This window comes from Apostichopus japonicus, chromosome 4, assembly GCF_037975245.1.
Source record: "Apostichopus japonicus isolate 1M-3 chromosome 4, ASM3797524v1, whole genome shotgun sequence".
NCBI classification, from domain to species: domain Eukaryota; kingdom Metazoa; phylum Echinodermata; class Holothuroidea; order Aspidochirotida; family Stichopodidae; genus Apostichopus; species Apostichopus japonicus.
The window spans coordinates 21001713-21015256 of NC_092564.1; the positions used below are offsets into that span (position 1 = coordinate 21001713).

A 13544-nucleotide genomic window follows, 5' to 3' on the forward strand; every position below is an offset into this window, starting at 1 on the left:
TGAAAGTAGGTTAAGGAATCGCTACAGGTTGTCGCTGTATCATGTCAACATTAATCAGGGCAAAAATGATGTTACGCGATGAGAAATCAGTTAAAATGATTGGGCTTATAGATTTGGTTGTAAAAGTGGAGCTCAATATTGGGTGACTCGATAAGAATGGAGATCCATTAGCTAACAGCATTTTGTAATTTGTAACATTAGAGTAAAGTGCATGCAAACCATTTGATGTTACAGATTTTTAAGTTTCTTTTTCACTTGTTTGAAAAGGACAACAGGAGAAGAAACTGTTCAGAAACGAAAAAAGGGAAAGAAGAAAAAGAGAAACAAATATTTGTTATAGAGATGAATTATGCCAGGGAAAAGTAAAAAATTGTATGACCTTGGAAATAAAGGGAGAAACGTTCAAAATTTTGTTTTCTTCAAAATGACCATAAAGGACTTTTCTCTTGGTTACCAAAATTGATGTGAATGGCAGTGTTGTCATATTAAAGATATTGACAAATTTTGAATAATTTCTAAAGTTTGTACCAAGGCATATCTCTACTGAGTAGGTGAATTTTAGTTCATGTTGTCTAGAACATTTTAAAAGCAATAACTGTGACGAGGAGTGATTTTACACTTAACTTACAAGCCAGTCAAGCCGCCTGATTACTTCCAAATATATCAGATATATTAACAACAACAATAAGAAGAAAGCAAGGTTCACAGAAAGGTCACACAGAAATGAGTCTCTTGACTTAATATCTCTATTGAATAGGTGAATTTGACTTCATGTTGTTTAGAACATTTTAAAAGCAATAACTGTGACGAGGAGTGATTTTACACTTAACTTACAAGCCAGTCAAGCCGCCTGATTACTTCCAAATATATCAGATATATTAACAACAACAATAAGAAGAAAGCAAGGTTCACAGAAAGGTCACACAGAAATGAGTCTCTTGACTTAATATCTCTATTGAATAGGTGAATTTGACTTCATGTTGTTTAGAACATTTTAAAAGCAATAACTGTGATGAGGAGTGATTTTACACTTAACTTACAAGCCAGTCAAGCCGCCTGATTACTTCCAAATATATCAGATATATTAACAACAACAATAAGAAGAAAGCAAGGTTCACAGAAAGGTCACACAGAAATGAGTCTCTTGACTTAATATCTCTATTGAATAGGTGAATTTGACTTCATGTTGTTTAGAACATTTTAAAAGCAATAACTGTGATGAGGAGTGATTTTACACTTAACTTACAAGCCAGTCAAGCCGCCTGATTACTTCCAAATATATCAGATATATTAACAACAACATCAACAAAAAATAAAAAAATGAAGCAAGGTTCACAGAAAGGTCACACAGAAATGAGTCTCTTGACTTAATACAACCTCTGTGATGCATATTGGTTTTTCATTGAATGCACAGTTGAGTCTTATTGCTTTTTAAAGGCCTGCTCCCAAATGCACATTGTGATGTTACACCACCCATGCAATTTTAAGTGAGCACAAGGGTTAAAAGATATGTTGCATAGTTTATTGTTCCTTGATTATGGGCAGGGGGAGAGAAACAATATATACATAAAGGGTTGCCTAAATCATTAAATATGGAATAATTACTGGCTGTATGATTGCTCAAGTTTTAATTTATAATTATAATTATAATGCTTTATCCTTTAATGAACAACTGTGAAACCTGAATAGTTTCTATCTGTTTGGATTGGCTTAACTTTTCAATGGCAAAAATATGAAAATGGCTTCTGATTGACCAAATGAATGATAAATCAGCAAGTAAACTTATATCCACTCTCTTTGTAATAACTGTCAGTTTCATGGCAGGGGCAGATTGGTCTACTGTTTTATGGTCGGTAATAAATGACTGAATACCTTGGATTCTGCCCACATAGGTTTGGAACCTTACTCTACTACCTTGATAATTTCTGTCAAGGAAAAACTTCAAAATCGAGGTAAAGGTAAAGTAAAGTATTGTGTTAAAACAAGTTTGTATCTCAGTATGCAAAGTCAGAAACAATCACAATTTTTTTATAATTTTTTTTTATGTTCATGACAATTGAGAAACTAATTTGAAAAAGTTAAGGGTATAAATCTGGTATTCTAAATTTAGTAGAGAATTATTATCTAAGGAGGGCAGCACAATGGAATGCCTGCAGGCTTTAGAAATCAAAACTCATAAAGTGTATCGCATGTTAAATTGCATAAAACTGTATACATGTATAAACTTGTGATTAAACTATTTGATATTCATGTGTTGTATGGATTCCCTAATTCTGAAAGGGCTAGTGATACCACCTCACATGATATTAGTCAGTCTACAATTTATGATTAGTCTCAATGTAGTATTAAGGGGACTGCAGGGCTTGATAGGGGATTCGCTTGTTTAGTTTGCGTGCCCAGGCTCTATCTTGGGTAACTTTTCTTAAAATGTACCAGGTAAATAAATTCAGTTGTAATAAGATATATATCTCTCTTTATCTAACTAGTGTGATCTATGAAGTTTGTAACAACCACATGAGCTGCTGCCAACTGATACAAGCCAGTAACTGTCCAATTGATACATAACCATTGTGCATCAAAATACTTTTAACGTTTCTTTCTGATCTTTGGAAATTATACCTATAGTTACATCATTCCCTGTGAAAATTTGTCTGACCAAAGTACAGTATTGAAGCATGAAGTTAAAACTATGTTTTTAGACCCCTCATACTTCCTTCCTTTCATTATATTTCACTTTGTGGATGTCATCAAAAAATTTGGTACAAGTATGGACATCACATATAGTATATAGTCTGGATATCTAATATGGCACAATACACCTGCTATAATGCATTTTTGGAAATTCCATGATTTTGCCATAGCAACAAAGAAACCACATTGTTCCTAAATAGCATCATTGCCTCAGCTCAATGGTTAAATGTATGTGTTCGATGGAAAGAACGAAAGATTATTCTTCCATACCATACTCATAATGTACTTGTCATATTCATCTTAAAACAAAGAAAGGTTTTAGTAGATCATTTGAGGTTACAGAAGTGAATTTCAGATGCATTTTCATTGTTGAAATACAGTAGCTTTAATCGCAATATGTAGCGAAACAGCGCCGTTATTGACTATTTTCCTCAGGCGTGCAGTACTAAATATGGCACATTGACATGAATATATTCTCATTTGTTGCCTTCGATAATCACACATAACGGTGCCTTTGTCTGCTCATTTTATAGCTATTCCAGTGATTATTCATTCACTTAATGAATATTAGTAGTCCTTGAACACATTACATGGTTGAACTGCTTTCCATGTAAATGAACGGCGATGAACTTTAGGTGTGTCCTGGCTCTGTTTTGATTTCTTTGTTGTACTCTCACCTGCTTCCACACTTGAAGTCTTTCTTCTGCAGCTGTTGTCAATCCAGTGTTTCATCTTGAAGTTTGCTAATCCTCGCATCAGTTCACCCCGATTGATTTTACGTTCGGCAGCTCTCATAATCTCACATACTCACAGTTCTCATTTCTCTCTCTCTTGAATATTTCCAGAGCGAGAGCATAACTATATAGTCATCACTCAAAATATGCTAGTCGAGGTAAACGTCCTCCACCAAGGCTAGATTCAATAGCAGATAATGTTGTATACTGAAGTACAAGTTCTCATGCATTCAGGCCACAGATTTTGAACTGATCATGCTTGTATAATGATATTTACTTTGCCGGCTCCATTCTCCAAGCTTTTAATTCAGTTACAGAGTCACAAAACTCAATTTCCCTTTCAGAAACTTAATTTAGGTCTGTGTTGGATCTTCCCTCCTCCATTGGTCACATTATGAATGCAGCAGATTCTAGTTGAGGTCTAGACCGCTTGGTTTGCCCAGTGCTGGCTGCTGCAACTATCTAGTTTTACTTCAGATATGATACCTGAAGGGTCATGTACTTTATGATATGATAATAACACAGAATATCTAGATCTCTACTGATCATGACACAGAAAGGGGAAATGAGGAAGATTTATCGTTCAGAGAACATTGTAACTCCTCTTTTCTTTCTCTTGTCCTCCTGCATTGTTTGTGTCTTTTTTTTTTTTTTTTATCCTTTCTTTGACGATAGCTCTATATGGAGATAACAAAATATAACCATATTGATTTGGAACTTTTCATTTGCATAAATCAATGAATTTTGAAAAACAAAGTGAAAAGGCAGACAGTTTATACGTTAATAACAGCAGCTTTGTTTATCCAAACATTACTTGGATGCATGCACAAGCAGGTTTATTGACTCTTTTCCGTTTATAACTGCACATTATTAAAGCTGCATGCTGGACTATGTGTCTTATGCAATCACTTCATACTGTTTGCCTAGCACCGTTACCGATGGCCTTAATATCTGGCCTTCTCGCAAGCTGTTCTAGGGTTACATGAAACAAATACACTTGAGTCATTAGTTCTTTGCTGGCATTCAAATCTGTATACTGAGTCCAGCTTTAAGAGTTTCCTGCATGTACAGCTTCACAATTGTTTTTATTTTCAGTCCATGCAGTCAATATATTTGGTCATGCAGTATTTTGAACTAACTGTGTGTGGACACGCACTGGCCACAGTGTAATTGCCTGAAATGTTTAGTTGAGCCAATAGGCCAAAAGTTTGGCAAAGAGTACATCGTACACAATAGTGCCAACCAGAAAACGTTACGGATTGGTCTGTAGGTGTTTATATATGATGGGATGCATAATGCTTTAGAAAAAGATGGAAAAGAAATAGCAATTCTATTTTCATGGCAGTAACTTAGCATTTTAAGTTAACGAGTAGCATTATGGTTTCAGAAGAGTGCTAGACACAATTTGATAGTGGCAATGAACATGTCATGAATATTCATAGAAGCTTCATTAATTATCTGCAAAATTGTAGTATTTTGTAAAAGCTACAACCTATACTAAGAGGAAATTTGAAATCAGAGGATTTGTCTCCAAATTTACTCCATATGTAAAAACTTCTTTTAAATTCTCTGCATTGCCTGCAAATTTGCTCAAATTTATTATTTTTAACATTTTTTTTTTTTTTATGATTATGATTATTTTTTTTATTCATTCTCTATATAGCAAAGTTTGGAAAATTTGCTGTTGGGTTCATGTTTGAGACATTGCTATTTGCCTTTAAGAAACAAACAATTTGAGAGATTGTAATCGGAAATAGTCCAAGTCATAATTTCACTACATCCTCAGACAGCCCCATTAATTAGCATAATGTGGAGGAATTGAGTCTATATAGCCTGATCGCACAGATTTCATGTCTCTTGTGCCTATATACTTATAAACTCATGCATGAGCAGAAGGGAAAGAAATGTCTTGTAAATCCTTCGTTCAACGACCTAGTTCAACCGACCCACTTCTGAAATTTCCTTCCTGTTTTTCTTTCATTTCTGTTTTTTTTCCCCTGTCTCATCTATTCGTGATGAAGAATTTTTTCTCTTTGGGCTTGAGGCTGTTCCCATGATCTGCAGTAAATAATTGATTCCATTTTACTTTTGTGTTCCTTTCGTCTGTGAAGAATTAATGACCTTAGCCTAGTGTTATGACAAATTAATGATCTTTGCATTTCAATTCCATCCGAATCGTGTCGTCAGAGTAAAAAGGCGAGCGATTTGAATTTACAACTCGTGCATAATTTTGTGCCTTTTGGGGGATCATCTCTGAAGGGAGATGTTCCGTCATCTTAGTTGACTAGATTTCTTGCGCTATAATGCTGCGTGTAGAAAACACTCTCGCTCATCTCATTGTATCTTTTATCTCCCGAGAAGGTGATAGATGCCAACTTGTCAAGTTTCCCTTGCATCATTGCCATTCAGCAGGCGACCAAAGAAACAATTGACTATTTAGTAATCCACCCAATGCAGTTTCCTAGTTCCCAGATTACGAACAACTGACCTTGTTTGAGCTCTGCTTACGTAAAGGTATATGCCAAGGTGCCTAAAATGTAGATATTCACCAGGGTGGGCATGTATAATTTTCATATCTTTCACAGTTTTAATATTCACTTGATCTCTAATACTACTCCTTTTGAAGAACTTGCATTGTCAGAATGGCCGCAAGTTAATCAGTTAAGCAGGTGTTTGTGGCATAATTGGAAGCAAATGTATTCCGCTTATTAGTATATTCAGCTATTATGTATAAAATAACAAATGGGAACAGAAGAAAAAGATAGAGGGAAACTTAATAATCATGTAGAAAGATATGGTTTTGCTGAGAAAATTTTGGTTTGGTGAGTAAAAGTTTGGTTTTGGCGAGTAAAATTTTGGTTTTGGCGAGTAAAATTTTGGTTTTGTCGCTGTCAACGGCCTGATAATCCATTAATTTAATCAGCAAGATTGAGATAGATTTGTTACCTGCAAGCTGTTCTCTGTCTATCTTACCTCCTGAAAAAACATATTTGAAAATACTTGTGTTGCCTTAGGGACCAGTTTCTTCCAAGGATACATTTTAATATCCAGTACACCTCATAAAATGGTGAGCTGCAGAATACAATAACCTATATTAAAGGTATAACCAGATGGTTGAAGACTGTGTAGTCTGTGAGAGGAGGGGGGGGGGGTGGTGGTGGGGAATCTTGACTTTTTAGTCTGGGAGAGGAGGGGTGGTGGGGGAATCTTGACTGTATAGTCTGGGAGAGGAGGGGTGGTGGGGGAATCTTCAAGTGCCTTTAACTTAACTTAATTGAGGAAAAACCTCAAACTCACTTAGATTTGTACTTGTACTGGCCCTTGTGGAGTACATGTAATTCTGGAACTCAAACGTATATATTGTTGATATCCAGTAGGTCTATAGATACTATATTGAATAGGAACTTGTACTTGGTCTTGGAGTTTAATTGTACTCCTAAGTGAACTAAGCAAGGAGAATTCAACTGTTACTAATACTTAATCTATGGAGAACCCTACTCATACTCATATCACTTGAGGGGATTCAAATGTTACTTATACTTAATCTAGAGGGGATCCTTCTCATATCACTTGAGGGGAATTCTACTTGTACTAGTACTAATACCAAGGGAACTCTTCTCATTCTCATACTCGAGTTGTTATATATATCTATCCTACCACAACATCTTGTGCCAGGTATTAGGATACTGTCTGTAGATGTTACAATGCGCTCAATAAATATATCACTTTGAGAAATTAGGCCGATTTTGTGAGGTTAAATGTCAACTAAGATCACCTGCTGGTAATATACACTTATTCTGGTTTTCAAACTTGTCCCTAAGAAGCCTTTCAACCTTCCAAATTGATGTGGATGCTATAGTAGCTCCTTCCTTGAGTTGTACCGAAGACCTCTAAGATGTGAATTCTTGGAATTGATCCAGGATAATACCCAGGAAGATTTAATCTAATCTAATTCTGACACATGACTTGATGGTATTTTGCTTCTTTGTTTGCTAATGTTTATTCTTTCATTTATAAAATCAAAGTAGTACGAGGCACATTCAATGTTAAGGGGTGACTTTAGGCACAATATTAATATTGATATAATGTTGCAGACACCTTAAAACAGTGTTATCAGTCAAGGCAATATAAACTTGCTAAAGCACTACTAATTTATAAGAAATAATCCATTAGACATCTGAGGTTCATCAGTACAGTATGTGACATGGCTATAAACACACAGACCATTAGGTCAGCCTCGGATATAAACACAAAACTCAGACATAGGAAGCAACGTTTGTAAATACCACATGTTCCTGAAACCAAGAAAACAGTAATTTATGAATAAAAGAAAAGGACATAGCAAAGCAGGATATCTGACGATGGAAGTGAGGTTTCTCTTGTCTGTTTGGGACGTTAGAATGAGATGGTCGGTGATCAAAGACAGGTCATGTACCAATTCTTTGTGAGAGTGTCAAGCTTTGGACACAACTTGGAAGTTTTATGATCAATTGATACTGAACTTCTAGAAGTAATGAAAGTAAACAAGCTGTTAGCATAGGAGGAGATTGGAAGCAAGGCAAAGTTAGACTATTTGCCAACAAGATTGCCATCCACACGGTAGAACAATATAGCAGAATGTTTCAGTTCGATCATTTGAAATCTTGTAATGAACAATATATGGTAAAATTGTTGACTGAATGCAAAAAGATACTTTTAGTGTTCCAACATGTCATGATGCCTGCAAGAAGCTACTTTTAATGTTCAAACATATGGCATAACGTGCCTCCCTCCCTCCATGCAGGTAACGAGGTGCCTCACTCCCACCATGCAGGTTATGAGGTGCCTCCCTCCCTCCATGCATCCATGCAGGTAACGAGGTGCCTCACTCCCTCCATGCAGGTAATGATGTGCCTCCCTCCCTTCACGCAGGTAATGATGTGCCTCCCTCCCTCCATGCATCCATGCAGGTAACGAGGTGCCTCACTCCCTCCATGCAGGTAATGATGTGCCTCCCACCCTCCGTGCAGTTAATGATGTGCCTTCCACCCTCCGTGCAGGTAATGATGTACCTCCCTCCCTCCATGCAGGTAAGGAGGTGCCTCACTCCCTCCATGCAGGTTACGATGTTCCTCCCACCCTCCATGCAGGTAAGGAGGTGCCTCACTCCCTCCATGCAGGTTATGATGTTCCTCCCACCCTCCATGCAGGTAAGGAGGTGCCTCACTCCCTCCATGCAGGTTATGATGTTCCTCCCACCCTCCATGCAGGTAAGGAGGTGCCTCACTCCCTCCATGCAGGTTATGATGTTCCTCCCACCCTCCATGCAGGTAATGATGTGCCACTTACTCTCCCTCCATGCAAGTAATGATGTTCTTCCCATCTCCATGCAGGTAATTTCTGATTCATGCATAGAGGGATGAAGTTTCATTTTCTTAAGTTTCTTTTCTACAACTACTACCACAGGTGATTCTTATTTTTGAAACTTGAGTATTTTCAATCGGCTGACAGGTTTACTAAGGTATTGCAACTTTAATCAGAGGCAGAAGGCCAATACGTTTGGTGTCAATCGTATTTCCTAGCCGTAGGTAACCGCCAACTCTTTTCACATGGTGTAAAGTTGTTGCCTTGACATATATTACTGCAAGTTGAAGAATAATTTCTAGGTAATGCCTGGATAAAAAATTGTTAATCATGAGAACAGTTTTTGTGACTTTGGCAAAAGAGCTCATTCACAAGAAACATTACACTATAGGTTCTATATATAATACAATAATCTTAGTGGAAGACATCAGAAAAATACCTACTGTATATAGGCTACTGGAAAGTAAAGTAATCTCGCAATAAGCGAAACTTTTTTGTTTGTTTATGAATTTCTTCTTCACTCGAGCTTTGTGTAAATTGATGATTGGTAACAGTTCCTGACTCCTATAGTAATATCCTGTCATAGCATTGTTACCTACTGGATATCAGTGTTGTGAACCACACAGTTAAATCTGCCAAAGTTTAATAAATGACTGCAGTATATAGAAAGTAGGTCAGCTCACCAGAGTGGGATGCCCTCGAAATAGGTTGACGACAAGTTGATTAGCGCATCTCTACACTTCCCCTTATGTGAACATCCCTTATCCTTCTGACATGGTAATTACCTAACACTTAAATAATGAACCACTTCCCATTGCTACGAGCCTAGAGAGAGAGAGAGCAAAAAAAAACAAGGCAAAAAGAAAAAAGAAAACTGCACACATGAGTCGTCAGCTCATTCCTCACTCTTGACTGCTGGATGAGTTTTTTGCCCCCTAATTGTACAGACATGAAGTTGGCCTTCAAACACGGCTGTATTTTTTTTTTTTTTAAATTTTTTTTTTTTTTATATATGTGCACGCTTGGTTTATTCTGAATACTTCAAATAATGACTTTGCCAGAGTGAAGCGTGTCATCATCATTGCAGTGTGCATTTAGCTATAGAGTGGTTTATTGTGTACAACGTTCTTTAAGAGATCATCAGTTTATTATCAGAGCATATTTTATTCACCCGTTCGCATGGTTGGCTTTCCAACACCCTCTTTTTTTTATTTTTGTCTCTACATCAAAGTTGTAACCTACGTAGCAGGATATTTTTACTTTGGCGAATAGGAAGACTCGAAGTCACTTTTAATTTGTGCCTGTAGCTTACTGGTTTCTCTGCAAAGAGGAAGTTTGATCGCTAAAACCACAAACGGTTCAAGATTTCTGCTTCAACTGTATGACCTGTTGTCAACCGACCATCATATATAATTTTTTTTTTAATATTTATTTTGCTCTCTTGCAATCGTGTTCTATTAAAGTCAGTGGATTTTGAGAGCGGTTTATTAAGTGAGCTGGTTGGCTGATTATATTTAGTATTGCTTGTGGATTGTTGGACACAGCTAGGCAGCAACTGGGTTTCTTTCCTCCATGGATTGCCTAATGGCTACCCCAAAGAAGAAACTGAAGAAACGAATCAAGGGTTATAATTTTGATGGTAGGCAAAACCAATTTAGCAGTGTTCTTTAATTATTAGACTGCTTGCATGCTTTCTTTGTCTTTATCCTGCTTTTATTCCCGCAGAATTAACTCTCTTTTCACCTTGTCTGATATCACATTTTACCATAGTGCAAGAAAAGTTGAAATGGAAAAAAAAAAATAGTAAAAATAAGGGGTGAAATCACTTTTAGACTGGGAATGTCTCTTTGCAGGAATTTCTAACTCTTTACGTTGTATAGTACACTCTGGTGGTAGGATAGGTATAGTAAAGCCCTAAAGACTTGTGATCCAGTTTGATAGGGACATAGAAACCTTGACTGACCTACATACAGATATGTGAGATAAACATCTAGGGAGTTTTTCAAAAGTAAACCTCATTGAATCGAGTGATAGCATCATAGCCTAGGTTATTACCTACAACTGCAGGGAAAAATATTGTTATTAATAGTAACACATTGGAATATAGAAAGTAAGTGTAGAAAGTGGAGAGAAAGGAAGATTGTTTGGATGAAGGGCTGGGAGAAAGGGGGAAGGATGGGGATTGCAGTAAAGCGGCAGAATAAGTAGTAAATCTGTAAATTAGTAATCACAACATAAATTGAAATAATCCATATTTTGAATGGGGAAAAACGTTTGTCTTCCAAAAAGTAAAACAGTGTCCATACATTTTTTCAGATTGCAGAAATTTTTCTTTATATTTTTTCTCAAATTTGATTGTTGGACTTGAAGGTCATCAATTGTGACATAAAAAAGGCTAGTTGAGAAATAAATAAGATAAGGTTAATATTTATTACCATTAACTGTTTGTTTCCATTGAAATGCATATACTGTAATTAAGTCTTTCAAAATAACGATATATTGATTAAAAATTAAAACAATACGACCATGATCAATCATCAATGATTGTGTTTATTATTATTAGCCAGGATTCATGGTTCGGTGAATTCCCAGTGACAAATATTCAGTTGTCTGTTTGCAAGATCCATAAGATCTATTTTAGCCGGCAATGCTGATCTTTTTCGGTTTATTTTTGTGTCTTTTTTTTCTTTTGAAGAAAAAGAGGGATAACTCGATCTTTTTGAGTGTTTGGCGGTTGGCATAACTTTTTTGAAGTTTTATTTAAATTGGAAAATGCAGAATATAATTCACATGAATCTTTCAGCAACTTCTTGAATGTATCCATTGTCAGTAAGTATGGCAGTATTTCTTCCATATATTAATTACAATCAATGTTATAATGCTGCTGCTATATAGAAGTCCAGTTGGCGAACGGTCTTTGTTTTGCTCCCTCTGCCTCCTCCCCCACCCCTCCTCCCCCACTTCTTCTCCCCCATCCCTCCTCCCCATACTATATTTTGCCAATACTTGATCAAACATTTTCAAAAGTACTACCTTTTCTAGAGGTTTTCACCGTGAGTATTCTTAAAACGAGTGTTAATTAGCCAGAGAATAACTTGTTTATGGGTGAATGTTGTATTGCTTGAAGTTCTGTATTGAAGTTTGTACATGGGTCACCATGACATGACTTCCTAGCATATGTGCTGCCCTATTAGCTGCTTGGGTATTTTGCACCCAGTTAGAAATAAGTTGTTTTATTGCTAAGTATTGTTTCAATGACATCATTAATGTATTAATGTTTTCATGTCACAGTTTCTTGACATATTAATGTTTTACACAAATTCCTTCTACCCTTTTCATTTTCCAGAGGTTATGTGGAGGACGGTGAACCAAGCTCATCGCAAATCTTTTCCAACGTGCAACATCGGCAAGAGAAGACTGAAGGAAGATAACACAGAGAAAGTCATGGTGGATTCTGCAATTGTAAGTAAATCCAGAGGAATATTTACATTTTCATAATCCCAGAAATCTGTATTGCTTTCTCTGTTGGATGCAAATCAAACAACAAACTTAATCTCTTCAAAGGTACTGAAAAAAAAGAAGTACAACATATAGATTTTCTGTTCAGATATCAACCCCAGTTATTCTAATTATTGACAATAAATAGCCATCTTGTTTCAATCTTGCTTCATGTAAACAACTGTGGTTCTCACAGACAATAATAAGCAGGAACTGCAGGATGTTACAACAATGTTAGTCAAGTCTGTGATAATGTTTAAAGGTTGTCATGTATTTGACCCAAATTTTAACATGCTGAAAAAGTGCCAAAAGTTGTTAAATGTGCATCTATTGTAGTTCAGATCTAGCAGATACAGATCAATACCTGACATAGAAGGCCGGGTGCACATGCATATTAAGGAATTCAATGCCTCAAGAGTGTAGTAAAATGTTTGTTTTAGCGGGAGCTTGAGTGGCCATTATGAAGACACTCTAGCATATTTGGGAACAATATGATGATCTTTGAAAGCTGCAGTTTGCACTGAAGTACTTGCTACCTGGTATTCAATAGGTCCACAGAATTGCAGCAGGATTTATGAATGAAGGAAACAACTTAACACATTTTACTTAATCTCACAAGATTTGGGAAACACAAAACTTTCAGTTTTTTTCCAACAATAATAATTCCTTGTTTGCAGTAGAAATTAAATATTTGTGACCTATAGAGATCTCTCTGGGTTGTAGATTTGAGGCATATTGAGTTATGACCTAATATTACATGGGTTAGTCTATATACCCAACTCAGGAAAGTTTACAGGAAAGATTAAGTTAACAGAAAAGATAGTCTGCTGCTTGAGCTTTCCTGCTTTCAGATCATGTGATCAGTACATGCACAGTAGATCACTCGCCAACCTTTGACCTGATCATATTCCCTTTCCCAATGAGGGACCAGTGAGGCACCCGTAACATTACTTCATTATGATCACACAGTTACGGTCTTGATGTATTATTGCACTGGGGTTGGGGATTGGATCAAGTTCGGTTTTCATGCCGAACTTCGGTCTTGGGTGACTCAATTTTCTTAAAACGCATTGCATTGTGTAGTGATAACAAACTTTAAAGTTTGGAAAGTTTGCAAATGAAATGTTGTCCTATATTAATGCGTGTGGAAAACAAACTTTAAATACTGCAGGACTGAACAGTTAGTCACTCGCCAGCAAGGACTCAGGAGGAAACTTTAATTGTTAGCTATATACATTGTCTTTGTGAGAATGACGCAAAGTTACAACCCATCATGTA

General features: G+C 36.4%; 1 protein-coding gene across 3 annotated transcripts in view; it reads left to right on the top strand.

Annotated features, from left to right (window-relative positions):
• The window catches only part of LOC139966798 (nuclear hormone receptor E75-like), a 142548-nt gene that overhangs the window by 69731 nt on the left and 59273 nt on the right, over positions 1 to 13544 (top strand). For 2 of the 3 annotated variants that reach the window (XM_071970161.1, XM_071970162.1), the window contains exon 4: positions 12115 to 12230. In XM_071970161.1, coding sequence (XP_071826262.1) covers positions 12115 to 12230 — 116 coding nt within the window. Of the gene's footprint in view, positions 1 to 9786; positions 10408 to 12114; positions 12231 to 13544 lie in introns of those variants that run through there. The other variant, XM_071970163.1, reaches the window with a different exon arrangement.